Consider the following 19,030-nt stretch of genomic DNA (forward strand, 5'->3'; position numbering starts at 1 on the left):
GCTCAATTAAAACCAGGAGCACATTTTTAGTCATGATTTTGCATCATCCACTGCCTGTTACCGATGTACTAACACAAGACTTCAGCCCAGGGTCTCTTACCTGAGTTGAAGTCTGAGTGCTGTCTCTCAGTGCACATGAAATGCTGTGGAGCACAACAGGAGACTGCAAAGCAGGGCCAGGGTTTGCAAGTTGAACCTTTTGTTTCAGTCCCTGCTCCGCAGCTCCACGGTTAGCACTCAGAAGGATTTAAAAGAAAAAACCCAAACTGAATGCTAATAGTGGTTAGGAGAGGAATCAAGAACAGGGAACAGCCCTTATTCTGCTGCACAAACCTGAAGTTCACTCAAACCTTGTGCGCCTCAGGTTCTTTCATCTCAAAAGGGGCACAGGTAACTGGGATGTCCCCTGCTCTGGCTCGCTTACCAGTGATACTGGGCACATGGCATGGCAGGGGCAGGCACTTCAGACTTCAGCTGGTTGGTTTCTTCCCCATTCCCTCAATTATTTACTTCCAAATAGAAACAGACCATAACAGCAAGTGAAAATAGCATGCGAGCTATCGCACCTGCTCAGAGCAGAGCAGATACCAGGAGAACCCTTCAAATACTTTGGCTGACTGCAGATGTATTTCTCCTGTGGTTGGGACAGTAGCTCCAGCTTCTTTCTGACCATATGCTTCCCTTTCTTGATCAAAATCACCCATTTTTCCACTAGCTGTTCAGGACAACAATGACTCCGTCAGCCGAGACCCGAGGGACCCTCAGCAGCACGAATGCCCCCCTCACGTTGGATCCTGACCCACAGGACAGCACTGATGTTGGTGGAGATGAGATAAGCACATGTTGCTGCTCCTGTGGAAGGGCGTCCAATAAGTTTTCATCTATCTCCATGCTTGCATAGCCTAATAATTGCAATACTGTGTAATCATGCATAAAGTAGCTTTAGCACTGGTATTACCTCAGCATTTTGTCTGGCAAGAGGTACTTTCTGCAGACATGGCAGTGAAAGACTGCTGCCATTCTGGCCTTGGTAGATGTATAAGACTATGAAATATTGGGCTGAATGCCCAGCAGTCACTCACCGATACTAAAACTACTTGAAACTAGTAGGAAAAGAGTTTGACACAGAGAAAAATACTTACTTTACAGAGCAGTTTCTGGAACTTGTTTTCACAGACAGTTACAAAGGAGGACTGCATCAGGGAATTTAAAATGTGACTATACAAATTAATGAGTAACAGGTCCATAAACATGTATTCTAGTGAGTAGTCAGGGACCTCTACTATCACTAGTAATAATGGAATGGAATAAAAATATTTCAGTTGGAAGGGAAGTGCTGACCTGCCATGGCTCAAATACAGCAGTACACAAGGCCTTGGGGGTGAAAGCTGCCTCTGAGCAGAGGAAATGCAGCAGAGGTGAGAGCAGTGTAAGAACAGAGATACACAGAGAAAAAATGAGGAGTTATATACTTCATTGCTGGTGTTCAGGGATTATCTTGGGGGACTGAAAACTCACTTGTCCAATTTAATCTCACCTCAGCATAACATATTCCCGTGCAGCAAGGAAGCTTGCTCCACGGTTGGTTTGTACATTACACTGAGCCAAGACACAGGAACAACCCCTGCCATTCCTCACTGCACATCCAGATAACATCATCATGCTAACACAAATGTACTGCAGAAGAGTCAAAATAGAGACCCCATAGCCCAGTACCACAGCATGGCCACTGCTGGCCACAGGCTTTGTACTGAGTTTGCAAGGTCTCAGGAACGAGGCATGCCAGGTTTGCTCTCTTTGAACCTGTCCTGACCGGTCTGGAACTATGTTTTACCAGATTTAGCACTAATGGCAATTTTTATTCTGACTATGGCTATGGCTTTTGCTTATCATTGTATAATACAACCATAGTTTCAGTTTTATGCAGACAGTAGCAAAAAGTAGATATTCTGTGCTGAAGGACACATTTATAACTTCAACATAATGGTGTAGTGCTGAGAAATACATATCTGGCAGGATGGCAGGGGCCTTGAGAAGTGGGAACACAGATGTGGCAGAGGAGTGCAGGCATGAGGTGATAAGAGTGGGGCACAGGCTAGTACTGGGGACCTCATGGCTATAAACAATTCAGGAATGGTCAGTTAAAGAAATACAAGCTCAGAGCTGGACAAAAATGGTTTTGAGGTGACAAAGAGAGCAAGTAACAAGTATCTACTGCATAAAATGCACCATATTTAGGAAATCTGCATGTATCATGGACTTGGAGGCCAATGAAGAGAAAGAAAGGTGTAAAAACACGTTATCAAACATAAAAAAAGACACAAAGTGGACCTAGAGTGAGGAAGAAGCCACGACAATCAATATCATATTCCCTGTAAAGGACTCCAGATTTTGACAACTTGATGTAACATCCACCACCACCACCACACTGAAGTCACCAACCTTAGGACCCAGAGGAACAGTGACAGGGTGAGCACGACCCCAGGGAAAAGGCAGAAGTTGGGAAGTGTATGTATAACAATCTTAATTTTTTTTATAATTATTATTACTACTACTACATCACTTCTTCCATAAAGAAATATTAATTTTTCTTTTTTCTGTAATGACTGGATCTGGACTAACAATGATTCATTTATTAGCCTGTTTTCAGTGACACTAACAATGAATTCTTGTCTTCATACATAAAGTGCATTTGCTTCTTGCCCATAAATGAGATTCTGATCATAACACACACGACCCTTCGCAGCAGTGGGAAGCCACGTGGGACACCATCAAGCATCTCCAATGAGATCTGTGATCTCCAGTGGCACTAAACAACAATGCGTAGGCAAGTGCATTGAGCTCGTGGGTAATGCAGACCCTGGGGTGCCAAGAGGCACTCAGCAGACCCTAAAGCAGTTACCCAGCAGCTGCTCACCCAAATCTGACCCCAGGGAAGAAGCATCCAAAGCAACTCCATCCCACACCCTGGAGATAGGCTGCACAAGGCAAATCAGCTGGATGGAGCAAATGCAGATGCACCCAGCCACCCACCCATCCCATTAAGTATGAGGATATGGGCAGCACTACAGTGAGAAGGAGAGAGTTTCCCCATTTTCTGCACTGTCATGTGTACAGATAACCCCTGCAAGGACAAGGTCTACCCATTCACATGGGACGCCTTAAATGGCTTTCTGCAGAGATTGAGGGATCTCCACAGCCACGAACACAGTATCTGCATGGGAAAAGGTTGCAGAAAATGTAATAAAGGGCTGAATCCATAGGCGCATAGATAAGTATGGCATATGGGGAAAGGGTCAGTACAGCTCTTCTAACATACAGACAAGACTCCCTAACATATTGCATGTCCTCCAAGGGCTGGAAAGGATTCTGGCTGGGGCAGATCCGGGTGATAAGAGTCTACCTGGATTCCCAAGGGCTCAGAGCAAGGTCCCCACCAAAGGTCATCAAATAAGCAGCCATGAAGTGAGAGTAAAGTTCCACACACCACTCAATAATTGAATCATAAACTAAAGGTGCATGGCTATCCTTTACAGTGAACCCCTATAGGAATCTGTACTGGGATTTCTGCTTTTCAACAAATTTTATCTGGGAAAGGGAGGGGAAAACAGCAAGGCAACCAAGTTTCTGATCATATTAAATTACTCCAGGAACAGGAGGACCAGCTGCGAAAATCTGCAGAAGACCCTGAGAAGAATGAGTCACTGAACAATAAAACAACAGATTAAAAAAAAGCAGTTGAGATAAACATACAGTGATGCACTTGGGAAAAAATTGAACACTTCAGATAGAAAATGACAGGCTGGCGGCTAGCAATTATCTCTCAGGAACAAGCTGTCACAGTTACGATAGTGTTACAACAACACAGTTCAGTGATCAGCAGTTCCAAAACCAAACTAGATATTAGAAATTCCTAGGCAAAGACCAGAAAACAAGGCCAGGACAGCGTTGTGCATCCAAAATACTGCCACAGTCCTGACGCCTCGGGGAGCAAAACACTTGTCATGGGAAATGAGCAAGCAGACCATGGCTTTCAGTTGGAAAGAGGCAATGGAGGGGAGATATGACAGAGGTGGCAAAGGCTCAAAGATGAATAAGGGCAGATCTGCTCTCTGTCACTTCCAGTACAAGAGCTAGAAGCATGAGAAATTAAAACAGCACACAACTGGTTCAGAACAAACACACAGAGGTCATTATTCATGCAGCATGTCATTAGACTGTGGAAATAGCTAAAGCAGGGTCTCCTAGAGCCTCATGTATTTATGCATTAAATTTAGGAAGATGAGCTCCTTAGGCAAGTGGATTCATCACCAAAACATCAGTGCTGTGATTGAAGGAAAGAGCAGAAGAGCCCCAAAGCCTGTGCTGTTCCAGGAGGAAGACTCTGCCCCTTTGCTGAGGGTGAGGGATTTCCAGGAGGTCTTGTGAGCAAATCCTAGCTTTTAGCTTCAATTATTGTTCTCAGGTTTTTGCACCAAGGTACCCTGTTTCCCCTTGTCACACCCCAATTTCTTAGGATGATGGCTCAGGTTTGCTGATTCTCAGGTCAGGATTAAGGTGAAATGGCACCAGGGATCCTTTAACTCACAAAACTCAACTTTTATTTGCTCACAACTGGCATGCTCACCACAAAAATTGGCACAAAACTATGCCAGAAAACTGTGTAACATGTGCTAACCATACATCACCAAACGTGTACTACAGGCCTTACTTATTTTTGGGTCAGTTCAGGGAAAACAATAAAGCAAGCCCTCCGGTTGGGTCAGGAGGTGCAGAGCAGCCCCCCTCGCTTTCTAGACTCTCTCTCAGAGAGTAGCCCAGGGGCGGCTAGGTCCGCTCCCAGTCCCAGACTTGGTCAACGGTTTATGTCTAAAGGGACGAGGTGTAGGGATTACAAAAAAGTAAGGGGGGGGGGGGGGGGGGATATTTCACCGGTCCAACGTTAGTCCAGTCAGCCGAGGGATCCGGTTCCAGTGGGCTTGCACACGTGGGGCTTCAGTTCGTGCCCTTTTATCATCCTTGCCCCTTCTTCGGGCGGGCACTCGAACTCATTAGGCTAATTAGGTGTCCTGAGCGGTTTGGGCTGTGGGGTCGTTTGGGGAGTAACTTCCCCTGCTCTGCAGACGCGACCAGTTTGATCTTTGGCCGTGCACGGTGAGCTGCCCTGCTCAGCACATCAGTCCAGCACATCAGAGCAGGGAGCTGCGCTCCCCCCTGCCCGGCCTCCCCCGCCTGTTGCTGATGGGTGCTGATGGGCTGCTTTTCACCTGGGGTGCCTTGCTAGGCAGGGTTCCTTGTATGCAGAGTGCGTTGTTAAGCAGAACTTGCCCCACCGCAATGTTTGAGATATTAACTCTTTCAGTCCCTCGCACCCCTCATCAGCTAGCATTTATTTTTTGTGTTGGGAGTTATTATTCTTACTTCTGAGACAATAGCACTTATTCCTGCATGCCATTTTTTTTTGTGATGAGCCTTAGCCCTTTTGTATTTCTTCTTGGGGCATGGCAGAATCCTGGGTCTGCCCCTCCTTGGCTTTTTTTGTCTCATGCAATGGTGCACATCAAAACTGCCTGGTGTAAGGCGAGCAGAAGAAAAAGGGCGTGTTAAGAATGGCCAGGGCTGGTAAGAGACCTGCCTTTTGAAAAAAACCCACTAGATTGTTTCCCAGACAAGAGGGTGGTGCTTGTGAAAGAGGCTGGACAAGCTGGTTGTCACCAAAACAGCTGCTTCTAAGGTAGTAAATGCTGGCAGAAGTTACACCTCGTTAAACATATTAGGAGGGTACTGTCAAGTGCCAGCACCTGTGTTAGAAGGCAGTCCTATTAAAGCTGACCCCAGGAGGTTCCTGTGCTGAGTGTTTTTAGGGTGTTGCAGAGGGTTTAGAGGCTGTCTAGGCTGGTAAGGTTGGTCTGGTTTTTCTTTTTAGGGTTTTTTGTTGGTTACATACATATATATAGTTATGATACGAGTTAGCTACTTCCTAGTCCTTAGTTTTATGTGTCTGCTTCCTTAGGTCTGTAATTACTGTCTTTTCTGTTGTTTTATGCTATTTTAATGCTGTGAATGGTTTGTCTTGCTCCTCTGTTTTGCAAAGTGCTTCTTAAAAGGCTATTGGTTTAGACCCTTATACTGTATTGATAAGGAATGTGAGGGAGTACTGTGGTGTGTTTATTGTTTGGGTTTGGGGGTTTTCTTGTTTGTTTGAGGGTGCTTTTTTTTTTTTCTAGTAAAATACTATAAAAGTCCTATCAGTGCCTAGGTGGGCAGAAGAGACTAAAGCATGATTATGTGAGGTGTCTCTTATTGTTCATGTCAGGTCACCTCAGGTGTGGGTCTTCAAAGGCCTAGATGCAGATAAACCAAAGAAAATGCCTTCCTCTCTTAATGTGTTCTGAAAGCAAGGTGGGCCTCCTGCAGTTCGTGGTCTGCCCAAGATGTTAGTGTGCTGGTGCATTTAATTACCTTCTCTGAACCACTAGCTAAAGAGATCCCTTAGCTAGCAATGTCTAGCTGCAGAAGGTTTGGGAGCTGAAAGCTCTGCACTGAAACAGTAGGGTGGCTTAATGCAAAAGGACCTTAATTTGAATGGGTCTCACACAGTATCCCCTTTCCAATCAGGGATGTTTGAGGTTAACTGTTGAACAGCCCAGGCACTAAATAGGCTGTTTATCTCTGCAGCGTTGTCCAGAGCACATCGCATAGCTGACCTCGCAGCCGTGCTTGTTGGGGCTGCACTTGCGTCCTTGGTGCTGCGAGTTGCTGATAATCTGCTTGCGTGTCCTCAGGAGTGCCTGGCCCCCACAGCACCTTGTTTACTGACACTTGTGGCAAAACCCTTCCTGTGCTGTCCCCTTTCTGTACAGCAACGTCACCTCCCAGGTCCCTGATCTGACTGGGCTGGCTGTGGGGATGGCAGTGGGGCAGGTACTGCTTGTGCTGTTGGCTGCCTGTGCAGTGATGCCTGTGAAGGACCCGTTGCTGAACATCTGTATGGATGCCAAACACCACAAAACCAAGCCTGGCCCAGAGGACATGCTGCATGACCAGGTATGACTGCTGATGGGTTAGGTGGGATTGTCAGGGTCCCCTGTAACTCCCTCCCCAGGTAATACAAGCTGGTTTGTGCTTTGGGCTTAGCAACTTGCCTGAGGAAGAAAGCCTGTGCTGAGTATGAGGTCTATTTGATGTTTTCTTCTAGCTAGCAAATGGCTAGGGAAGATGTGGTGGTGTGAGGATTTCTGTCAGCTGTGTCACCCCTCTTTCACCAGGAGGCTTCCTCTTCCCAAAGCTTAGTTAGCCCAGATTAGAACAAGGTAAAGGATGTCAAGAAAAAACACTGTTTTTTGCTCCCTCTCCCAGTGTTAGAGCCTCTTCTTGCTAATTGACCCCAGGCCCTTGGTGGGGATGGGGCTAAGAGCAAGTCAGGGTGCAAAAGAAGGGAGTTTGTTCCTATTCCTCAGGTTGGCACTAATTCCTGGTGAGCATCTGACAGAGTCCTTCTCCTGCTCTTCTTCCAACTCCCATCTTGCTGCAGCCCTGAACTCTCCAGTCCAAAGTACCTGAGGGTTTGCTGGAGGAGAGGTTCTTGCTGCTGAAGGGTTCTTGCTGTAGGCTATGCAGGGAGAGGGCACCTGCAGCATCTTCTGACTCCCTCGAGCTGCTACCTATCATCCCTGACCAGCCTGTCTCTTGCTCTGTTGCAGTGTGCTCCCTGGAAGGACAATGCCTGCTGCACAGCCAACACCAGTTTGGAAGCCCACAAGGACCAATCCAACCTGTACAACTTCAACTGGAACCATTGTGGGCTGATGCCACCCAAGTGCAAGCACCACTTCATTCAGGACACATGCTTGTATGAGTGCTCACCCAACCTGGGGCCCTGGATTGACCAGGTAGGATCAGATCTGCTGTGATTAAGACAACAGGACTTGTGCTGGCCACATGATATGTTATATGCTGGTCCCCCATATGGTATATACTCCTGGCATGTATGGAAGTGTGCTTTCCAGGGATGCTGCAAACTTTCCTACTGGGTGGAAAGATTCAGAGGACTTTGCTAGCCTCTGTTTAGGTAGTCAGACAGGCTGATGGAAGAACTGCTTGTTGTCCAGGCATGTCTTTGCTGGGGCTGAAACTCTTCCAAGATTAGCTTGAGCTAATTGGGCTGGAGCCTGCTGAAAGGGGCTGGGGTGGGACTCTGGGATCTGGCAGATCCTGCCACTTAGCTTTCGAGGGCCACCACCAGTGTGCACAGTCCTGTTCCCTTGCAGGCTGACAGCAGCTGGCGTCGGGAGAGGATTCTTCATGTGCCACTCTGCAAAGAGGACTGCGATGAGTGGTGGGAGGATTGCAAGGACTATGTCACGTGCAAAGAGAACTGGCACAAGGGCTGGAACTGGGCAACAGGTTGGTGGGCTGTGTGGAGCAAGCCTTTCCTCACCCCTGCAGGCAAGCCCCTGGCAGTGTCACTGCTGCCTGCCTGGTGGCTGGAGCCAAGACCCCTAATTGTTCTTGCCTGTCTGTGGGGTTACTGATTAGAAGGTGGCCAAGCCCCCATCCATCTGCTAAGATGCAGTGATGGGCTGTGGGCAGGTTGCCACAGCTGCTCCTCCCAGGTGAAAGGACATGAGTGAAGTATGCTAGCTCATGTTTTCTTTTGTGGTGCTGTCTGTCTTAAGGAACGAACCGCTGTCCTTGGGGCTCCATGTGCAGACCCTTCAGCCACGTCTTTCCCCGACCAAAAGACCTGTGTGAGAAAATCTGGTCCAACTCCTACAAATACACCACAGAGCACCGGGGCAGTGGACGCTGCATCCAGATGTGGTTTGACCCTGCCCAGGGAAACCCCAATGTAGCTGTGGCGAAGTACTATGCTTGGAAAAAGAGATCCTCCTCTGCTCAGATGGAGAATGTGACTCCTGAGACCAACAAAGCTGTGGGTGTTCTGCTGTGGCCTGCCCTGGTCCTGCTGCCTCTGGCCCTTGTGGTGGTCCCTGAGGGAGCTGGGGGCTGTGGATCCCAATGGATGGGGGTCCATGTGATTGCTCCCTGAAGGGACATGGCTTGGACTGCTCCAGCTGCCCTACAAGAGGAGCTGGTGTAGGTAACTTGGGTCTGTCTGTTTAAGCTGGTCAAGCACCCCAGAAAGTGTTCTGTATGAGTTATGTTGTTGGACCTTGATACCTGCCTCTACTTTCACCTGCTGACAAAGGCAGTTATTTCCTTGCCATCCTAGAAAGGCCAATACTGTGTGTCTTTGCTCTGATGTAGGAGCTCCTTCACATCTGGCTGTGTGCTGGGTTGGCAGTACTTGTTCAAGGTCCTTGGCTAAGCTCTAGTCTTTCAGACTGCTCTGACTCCATGGAGGGTGGGGATGACAATAAAATACTCCTCTGAATCAGCCTTGCTGTACTGAAGTTAATTACTGTCGTGGAGGTAGAAGTGCTCTGGGGGGCAAACAAGACTGCTGGACCCGGTGGTGGTGATTGTGGGGATCTGTACCTGTGGGACTCTGCCTGGGGGGTAGGAAAGGTGTAGCCTTCTGGGTCCAGAGGGCTCCTTAGCTGCTGTGCTCTGCTCCATCCTGCTGGAGGAGGTGCAGAGTTGCCTGTGTGTCCACACTGGGACTCCTGCAGCAGACCACAGCTAGCCTTGAGAAACACCTATAACGTCTCCTTCCTTGTCACAGCCACCTTTCTGTGCTTCTTCCTCTTCCCTCTGAGCCAGCCCTCTCAAAGCTGGGTGCAGGAGCAGTCTGACCTTCTGTGCATGGATTGCTGGACCTAAATGCAAATTGCTGCTGCAGCCTGGTGCAAGTGGCACCTGCTTTTCCAGCTGAGCAAGTGCCTCTGAGGAGCATCTTGGCAGAACTGTCCTTGTCCTGCAGCTGTCCAGAGATTGAATGTGGAAAGCTCCCTCTCCTTTGCTACAGCTGTGCAGGTCGGGTAGACTGGTGCAGCTTTCCTCCTCCTGCCTATGACCTGGTTTTGGGTGTATATCTGTGTTTCTTCAAAACTTTCTCTTCCCCTGGGGGCAATGGTTCACAGCCCTCTGCATGGGACTTGAAGATGTCATAAGTAGCTGTGCAAAGGCTGACTGCTGTGCTTAATCTGTTTCCTTCCTCGGAAGTGAAAACAAGCCTCTAACAAAACTTTAGCGACTTTTGTAAAGGAATGGCAAAGGGGAGAGCAAGGGTGAAATGCACGGGTCTGCTCAGGTTAGGCAAAGTCTGCAGCTGTCCAGTCTGCAGAGCTTTATAGTATTTCAAATACTTAAAGGAGTCTTTAGATCAAAGCAGCTATTCCAAGAAGTTTTTCTGGTTTATTGAATTTTTAAAATGCTCCTAATGATACAGCCTCTATTGTAGCTGGTTCCTTGTTCCTTGCTTTTATATGAAACACAGAAGCACTTTTTTTTCTTTCCCTCTCTAACTTCAATGTGTTGTCTGCAAAAGCTGAAGCTATCCTAGGAGTGACCCTGGCTTAAAGTAAAAAAAAAAAAAAAGTCTTTGGCCCATGTGTGGGGTATGGGTTTGCTGGGCCTGACACAGGTAGGGACAGGGAAGAGGAAACACGTGGAGCTGATTCCTGTGATGGTGATCTCCATAAAGGACAAAAATAAAAACTCTAAAGGCAAGGCTGCTTGAGTTTAAGGAAAATTCCATTCAGGCAGCTCCCACTGGCTATGGACTTGTTGTCTAGGCAGGTTCTGGTCAGCTCTGCCACTGCACCTAAATAATGCTCAGGTACTTGTCTTTTAGAAGCATATTGGGATCCCCTTCAGGGCTGGTGTAAAGTTTTCCTATCCCACACCAATGTGAAAACCCTGCCTGCAGGCCTGTCCCTGGAGGGATATCTGACCTCACTGTTTCCAACCACTCATAGTTTTATCCTTTGGAAGTTGCTTTGGCATTAGCTGCAAGTGATACTGCAGCCAGCATCTCATCTTTATGAGAAACTTCTAGTTGTAGAGACTCAATCCCTGGACACTTCACTGGTCCTGTTGGTACTATTCCCATGCTTGGCAATGGTAGGATAACTTTGCCTATTGCAAGCTACTGCATGAGATCTGGGCAAACTGGTCTGCACCTACGATTAGTTCGTCTTTCTGTCCTTTGATTCATTGCTGGAAGAGGATCATGTTGCTAAGACTGCGAACACCAGCATAATTGTTCTTGCTTCCCAGGCTAGGCTACACCCTCAAATTTTTTCTGTCAGGTAGAGAGAGGTTATCTTCATTTAAAACACCCTGTAGTGATGCACTGCAGAGCATCCATGTTATTGTGACATTATGGAACAGCAGTGGCTTGCAATCAGTCAGTGTTAATCCTGACTAGCATTGCTGGGATGGAAGGTGGTTGCAGCTTGCTGCTTATCCCATTTATTTCTGCTTACCTTCTGTCACTTGGGGGGAACTGCACAACCTGTTTGTCACCAGGACTGACTTAAGCTCCCTGAGCCCCTGTATCAATTCCTACCTGTGCTGTCATCACCTATTTGGGTTTGTCTCTAATATGTAATGAGTGTTTTGTGGTTTGGCGCCAGGCAGGTTAGTCTTAATGCTTGGTTTGCTCAATCCTTTTTAATTCATTCCTTCTCCTTCATGGAGTCCTCTGTGCTTCCAGCCATGACCTCTGATCACTATGTGGACATTTACCTGCTGAGATACTCCTCCATGCTCCCCAGTGCCAGGATAGGCAGGATCAGGCTGGTGTCCTGGGCTGCTCCAGATGCCTCATCAAGCATTCCTCCACTTCTGGAATTAAGGTTACCATTACTGTCTGCATCGGGACCTGATCAAGCTGGTGTGTATAGACATCATATTCAATAACTGGTATGGTTTTGCTGTAGGTGTTCTCTTTCTGACTTTTGACCTCATCCTTATTTTCATGCCATATATTGCTAAGGCCATTCTGAGCATTCGCATCCCAGAGGAAGTATCTCAAGGCTTTGAACAACTGCCTGTCCTGGATCCTGGTTGTCTTGTCCATGTTTTAGCAGTATGGCCAGCATGCTTCCCCTCTCATTCACATCATGGACAATGTTTACCTGCTGGTTCCCCCTGTGCTGAACCCCATCATCTATAGCATAAACACTAAACAGATTGACAGGATCAGCCTCTCAGAGGCAGCTCTGCCTGAGACAGCAACATCTGACTGAGGGAGGTGTTGAGGGATGGGATGACTGCAGGCTAGAGGCAGCTCATCTGTGTCATTGCTTTAGCATTTCCTTGCCTTGGGGATATTTTGGATGGGAACTTCAGTTATCATGTGGTATCTTTTGGGCTATAGTGATTTGTTGTGTCTGATGAGCAGAGTCAATAACTCAATGTTATTACTTGAGCTGGGATCATTCATTGTGTACTATAGAAAGGTTTTGTTTTATGAACCTATTCTAGAAAAAGGCAGCCTTGCAGAGAAGAGGCTGATTAGATCAGCTGTCAATCTCTTATCACTGTCTAAGTTCATCTGCTCAGCCTTGAGCTGAGCTAAAAGGTCAATTGTTTCACCTGTGCTATTCTCTGTATTTGATTGTTTCTTGTGATAGACTTTATGACCCTGCAATTATTTGTGCACTAATCCTAGCATGCTAAATATCACTGTTCACTCATTATTTCAATGATACTGTTTTCAAAGAAAATATCTCGAAGTCCAGAAATGGAAAGAACTGAAGGGAATTTTATGAATAGCAAAACCACCCTCTGTTCCTAGCATCAGGCTAGCAGTAGGAGCTCTTCCTACCACACCTTCATGCTGGATCCTGCTGCTCTGTCTTTTGGCATTCTCCTCACCATAGACAGGCTGCATGAGCAAACTCCTGAAAGAGCTTGTCCCCACTTTGGATGCTTTTACTGATTCCTGTTATCGGTGGTAGTGTTTCCATCGTCAGAAAGGTGGAGAATGTACATCTGCAGGGGCTTCAGGTACCTGCCTGCTCTGCATGACCATAGTCAAGGCTGTGGGGTGTTGACAAGTCAAGCTTTCTTGTGTCCCCCCTCATTTTCCTGGAGGGGCATCTGATCTTGGAGACAGATTTCCAGTCCTGACCAAAATGTCTCCACTTACAGGGAAGTCACCCTGCTATTCGGACAGGAACCCTGTAAGTGTGCTCCTAAAACCACTAAAAATTAGCTCTGCAATTTGAGGGTCAATCTGTTAAACTTCATGCTCCAGTCATGACCCTTTGTCACTGTTGCTGCTGCTGCATCTTGAGGCTGGGAATCTCCTCTTTTCCACACAGCTCTTCAGGACCATGATTTCTTACACAGGGTAAGGTAAACTGCCTGCACTGTCCAGTGCCTTGATCCAGGCCATGAGGAGCCCAGATTCCCCTCAGTCCAAGAGCACAGCAGCAGCATCCCACTTTCCTGTCTGCTCTTGCTGTGTCACAGGATGCTTCCAAGCTGGCTGCAGGTTTGTTTCTGCTCATTTATATGGAGTTTTGGGTGCATGTATGTAACTGATTGCTGCAGCCCGAGAGGTCCCCCCTGTGGTTACCTACAAGCCAAGATCACCTGGAAGGAGGGTTGTGCATTGGATGCGATTCCTGGGTCTCAGGAGCTAACTGCAAGAGCTGGAAAACAGAGGAGGGACATCAGCCAGTGGGGGATGTTTGACTCCTTTTGCTCTCCAGCCAACAGAGAAGGTAACCAGTAGAATTGACAAGATACTATTGTAGCTCTAGCTATGATGGTCTGCTACGAGTTTATAACATCTCGTTTTGTCCTACTAATATAGGATAGAATAGGATATTTCAGTTGGAAGGGACCTACAATGATCATCTAGTCCAACTTCTATTCATAAAAGAAAGCCATGCTCTGGGGCACACAAAGCTTTCTGCATGTCTCATATTGAAGCTGGATTCTCAAGCTGGGGAGTAGAGGCAGAACAAGGCTTGGAGGAGCCCAGTGCACAGCAAGACCCCACAGAGCTGCAAATGAGGAGCCCCAGCACAGCGTAGGCTTTCAGTCCTGAGCATCGAATCCCAGGTTAGCGCTTGCACACCGAGTGTCTGGCAGTGCCCGTTCCACTGCAAGGTTAGCTTGCAGACCAGGAATCCCACCACCTTTACACATGGACATTTGTCTGTAGGGCTCCTGGTCAGAGACACTGCCGGAGGGGCTGGCCTCTGACCAAAGGAGCCCTCTTTCTCACAGCCTACATGCAAGGCACAGAGGGAAAAGAACTCTCCTGTGAGCCCTCTGCCAGAGGACCTTATCAGCACCCTGGGCAGTCGGCACAGAGATGCCTGTTGCTCTGCCTGGCTCTGCAGCAAGTGCTGATCAGAGCAGGGGAGATGAAGGGTGGGTCAGCTGTGCTGGTAGGAAGCTCTGCGGGTGCTGCCGGTGCTCCCCAGGGACTCCAAGGGCTGCTCCGTGCCACCAGACCAATGTGTAAAAGCAAACTTTTCTCACCCAGCTGCAGACTATAGACCTACTGCCAAGATCATAGTCTTTGTTCAAATGCTTAGAGCAAGAAAACTGCAAGAGCTCTTTGGTGCCTATCACTGAACTAAGGTTTTTGTAAAATAGTGAAATGGCACAGGTACATTTTTCAAATCTCCCATATTTAGTGTGTGCAGAACTATTTTTATAAGCAGCATGCACTTTCTGAAAACTACATTACAATGCTGCATCTCATGTGATGTAGAGAAGGAGAACCCCAAAATATGCTGCTTTATAGATGTCTTTTGTGTATGACCTTACCTTAAGATAATTGAACATCCATCTGCTGGGCTTTCCAGGACCTGAAGTTTGTGGCGTCTGGTCTATGTCCCTATTTGACATCTGTGTTCTTTCAGCTTTGGCTTCACATCTGTGATATTTACAAGTGTTTGCTATGTCCTCTTAGACTTACTACTTTGTTTTCTTTGATGTTTCTTTTTCACAGCAGGCCATCTCTGGTACATCATGTCTCTCAAGAAGTCCATCTCCACACCAGTCACACTTATCCTTATGGGCATCTGAGGGCTGGAAACTGTCAGCATCTGACTCTCTCCCCTTCACCTTCATTTGTGTTGTGTCACTTCTGGGGAACATCACAATCTTGTTTGTTACCAGGACTGATCTGAGCCTCCATGAGCCCATGTACCAATTCCCCTCCATGCTGGCCACCACCACCAGTTTGGGTTTGTCTACAATGCCAACTGTGATGAGTGTATTCTGGTTTGATGCCAGGCAGGTTAGTCTTGATATTTTTTTTGCTCAATATTTTTTAACTCATTCATCCTCATTCTTGGAATCCTCGGTGCTTCTGGCCATGGCCTTTGATCTTTATGTGGCTGTCAGCTACCTGCAGAAATACTCCTCCATCCTCAGCAGTGCCAGGACAGGCAAGATCGGGCTGGCTGCCCTGTGCAGATGTGCCTTACCAACTGTCCCCCCATTTGTGGTATTGAAAGGATTGCCCTTCTGCCAGTCCCATGTACCCTCCCACACTGACTGCATCAGGACCTGACCGGATCAAGCTGGTGTATGCAGACATCATGTTCAATAACAGGTATGGCTTTGCTTTAGCCAGTCTTTCTGACATTTGTCCTAATCCTCATCTTTGTGTCATATGTACTGATTGCTAGGGCCATTCTGAGCATCACATCCCAGAGGGAACATCTCAAGCTTTGAAAAACTGCCTGTCCAGTATCCTTGCAGCCCTGATCCTGTACCTCCCCATAGCTGGCTTGTCCGTGGTTCACCGGTATGGCCAATGTCCATGCTTGCCTCCCATTCATGTCTTCATGGCCAACGTCCACCTGACGGTCCTTCCCATGCTGAACCCCATCATCTACAGGATAAAAACTAAACAGATCTGCAGGGGCATTCTCATGGTCCTCTTGCCCAGGTATCCCTGTATGAGGTAGCGACAGGTCGCAGCTGTGGGATGAGACCTGGTATGACGTACCTGTGTGCCATGGGCCAAGTCAACATCTTAAATGCGCACACATCTTCCCACTGCGCATCCTCTGGGTGAAAATGCTTTGTATGTTAATGGTAACCTGTGATTCATTAGGGGCTCTGCTGACTGAGTCCACATGGCAAGGATAGCTGACAGCATCTGCTCAAGTGACCACAAAGGCCAGGCAGAGATCAGGGGGGCAGTGACAAGGTGGGAAAAACCAGCTAGGCTCATTCCTGTACATCTACTGCTCCTAAGACCATCAGAGATGAATGGTTCAGCCATTGTCCCTGTTCAGAAACTAGAGCAATTCAGAAGAAACTCTCGAGGACACTATGCAAATTCCTGCATTATTGCCTGAACGGGTATACGATTTTTGTGGGGCGCCTGCAGAAGAATTTGAGGATTGAACAAGAGAATTATGGAACTGTACAGTACTTATCACAGGATGTTTAGCGGAAGGGCTGGCAGCAGGAATTATTGGGAATTATTAAGGAATTATTAAGGGAATATGTGTGTTTGCAGGTGTGTGCAATCCACCAGTGAACTTCTGGCTGAAGCAGGGAGTGTGAGGGGTCTGGGGTTTGGGGTCTGAGGTCTGGATCAGAGGGACCAGGGGTCTGGGAGATGCGTACAGGAAAGACCGAGGGTTGGGAGCAGCTTCCAGAGAGACCCCCAGTAGTGGAGTCCCTGAACTGTTCTCTGTAGAAACAGGTCTGAGCAATTCCTGCTGTCAGTGTGGGTCCACCCCAGTACACCATGCTGGGGCACCCTGAACACAGGCACCAAACAGGGTCTGAAAATCCCAGCCTGGAAAATCCCTGAGCCAGCGGTCAGGCTTGAGTTGGATAGTTTTTTGATAGTGAGCTCAGATGAAAAGGAAAAAGAAAAGCCCCATTCAAGGCAGAAAGACCATGTCTCAGGAGGGCAGGCAGGCAGCAAGTGGGTGTCAGGACAAGGTGGATGGGGGGTCAGGAAAATGGGGACTGCTTTTGCACGCTGACTCCTTTGTAAATGTCAAGATATTCAGGGAAATGCCAGTGCAGCGGAGATGTCAAAGAAGGGTTTGCCAAGGGCGAGGGAGAATTTGGTAGCAAGATGAAGAGAAACTGTTTGGTCTCAGCCCTGTCCCAAAATACCTTTCCCTCCCCTGTGATATTTGACTTTTGTCTGGGGCTTATGGCTTTGCCCAAACAACAGCTCTATAGGCATGCACAGGAATATTAAATTTCCCATGGTGTCCATGGTAATTATTTCAAGGAAAGCAGCAGTGCTACTGAACAGAACTACAACTTTTTAATGATCTTTATTCTGTAGGGGGGTTTATTTGCTTTTGTTGTTTGTTTGTTTGTTTGTTGTAGTTGAAAGCACTAGACGTCAGCAAAGTGGACTTTGGTAAAACTGAGAGATAGCAATATCTCATGAGGAAAATGTCTAGGAGAATATTTTTCAGGAAGCCATGCAGTTCATTAAAGATGCAATAAAAAGCTTTTTTTTTTTTTTTTCCAAACCCCACCAATAGAATGAATAAGCAAGAAGGGCACTAAAAATCATCATGCATAAATCACCACCTTTGCAGTGATCCCTAGCCTGAGAAAAAAAAATGAGCATTTGTGCTTGGTCAAACCTGTAATGATTTACAGAAATAAACAGCAAGAGCATATAAAGCAAGAACAGAAAGGAAGGGGAAGGCAAAAAGCAATTTGCATTTAGTTAGACACATAGATTAATATAAGAATTGCTTTGTTATTCAAATGCTAGGAAAGCATATTGAATGATGAATGATATGAACATGCATGACTTTTTTTTTTTTAATCATAAATTATTTTTCCCTGAAACAGTCTAACATCAGCAGCAAAGTAAGAAAGCAGGGGAAACGGGGAATAAAAGTTAAGTTGTTAAGAAAACAGATGGCTTTAAATTACAAGGGCAGAGTAAGGGCAGGATGACATTCCCTTTAGAGTACTTAGAGAGGGGGCAGGAGCAGTCCAAAGGTTGTTGGCAGATATCTTTGAGAATGAACAGAAGATAAATGAGAATGAAAACCAGACTGGAAGAAGGTAACCCTAGGGCCTGACTTCAGAAAGGTGGAAAGGGGTAAAGAAGCGACAGGGAATTAGAAACCAGTCAGATTAACATTTATTCCCTGAAAAATACTGAAACAGACAAACCAAGTATTTATGGAGCATGCAAGGCATATCAGGGAAATAAGCAGCAGTGACCATGAATTTCCTCGAAACAAATTGTGACAAAGCGATCTAATTTTTCCTTTAGATGGGGTAACATGCCTTGCTGACAGGGAAGAAACAGAAAATTAAATCTGCCTTGACTGTAATTATGCTTTTGACACATTTCACTTAACATATTCAGAAACAAGAAAGGGGAGAATGATCTAAATGAAACTACCACAAAATGAAGGCAAAACTCATTGGAAAAAAGAATTTTTCAAAGAAAAGTTATCAATTATTCATTGTCAAAGATGAAGCAAACAGGGCTTTGAAGGAAGTTATCTTATTTTTGCAGTTATTCACTATCTTCATTAATGAATTTTTAAGGAAATAGTGGTTTCTTTGGGTCTGAATGTAGCCATTGTCATGTCATTTTGGGTATGTAGATCTGATCTTGCTTAAAAGATCTGGCCTTTAATCAGTGTATTCCATGTGAATGCACCAGACTGATGTCGTCTTTATTATTTTGCCTGAATATTTAAAATTTTTGGTGTAACTCCAGCATCCTTCTGGTGATTGGATAGGAAGCCTGCTTATTAATTCATCAGTGAGAACAAGGCAGAAGGACTGAAAGTACAACAGGGAGAAGGCTGACATTCAGAACTAGCCTGACATGCTGGATGTGAAACTAGAAATGTAATTCACACCATTGGGCTGGTAGGAATGGGAGGATTTATATCAGTAAACACTAGTATCAAACTGGTTAGTCTGGAAGTAATCTTTTCTCTTTATATTTTTTTTCAAAATAGAAATAGAGTAGGCAGCACCTCTACAACAAAGCTTTGGGAAGTACCAGAGATGACAAGGCAAACATTAGTCAACAATGCCACTGTTAGCAAAAATAAACAAGAAAATAAAACCCAAAGTGAAACCTATGTTAGAAAGTGTAAGTAGGAGTGTTGTACCCAGGGCA

General features: G+C 46.5%; 1 protein-coding gene and 2 pseudogenes across 2 annotated transcripts; all 3 read left to right on the forward strand.

Moving 5' to 3' along the window:
• Nucleotides 1-5,703: 5,703 nt before the first annotated feature.
• LOC115353399 (folate receptor gamma-like) lies at nucleotides 5,704-9,375 on the forward strand. 2 transcript variants are annotated; one of them, XM_030042758.2, is made up of 5 exons: nucleotides 5,704-5,734; nucleotides 6,864-7,047; nucleotides 7,704-7,892; nucleotides 8,271-8,406; nucleotides 8,679-9,375. In XM_030042758.2, the coding sequence occupies exons 2-5, from the start codon at nucleotides 6,910-6,912 to the stop codon at nucleotides 9,050-9,052; spliced, it is 837 nt and encodes a 278-aa protein (XP_029898618.1). In that variant the 5' UTR covers nucleotides 5,704-5,734; nucleotides 6,864-6,909; the 3' UTR covers nucleotides 9,053-9,375. The 2 variants fall into 2 exon arrangements, with proteins under 2 accessions (XP_029898618.1, XP_040974392.1); XM_041118458.1 differs by lacking the exon at nucleotides 5,704-5,734 and adding an exon at nucleotides 5,799-5,898.
• A 2,142-nt stretch (nucleotides 9,376-11,517) lies between these two features.
• LOC115353274 lies at nucleotides 11,518-12,158 on the forward strand (annotated as a pseudogene).
• An 891-nt stretch (nucleotides 12,159-13,049) lies between these two features.
• Nucleotides 13,050-15,854, forward strand: LOC115353275 (annotated as a pseudogene).
• The last annotated feature ends 3,176 nt before the right edge of the window (nucleotides 15,855-19,030 follow it).

The sequence above is a fragment of the Aquila chrysaetos genome, chromosome 19, assembly GCF_900496995.4.
Source record: "Aquila chrysaetos chrysaetos chromosome 19, bAquChr1.4, whole genome shotgun sequence".
Taxonomy (NCBI): domain Eukaryota; kingdom Metazoa; phylum Chordata; class Aves; order Accipitriformes; family Accipitridae; genus Aquila; species Aquila chrysaetos.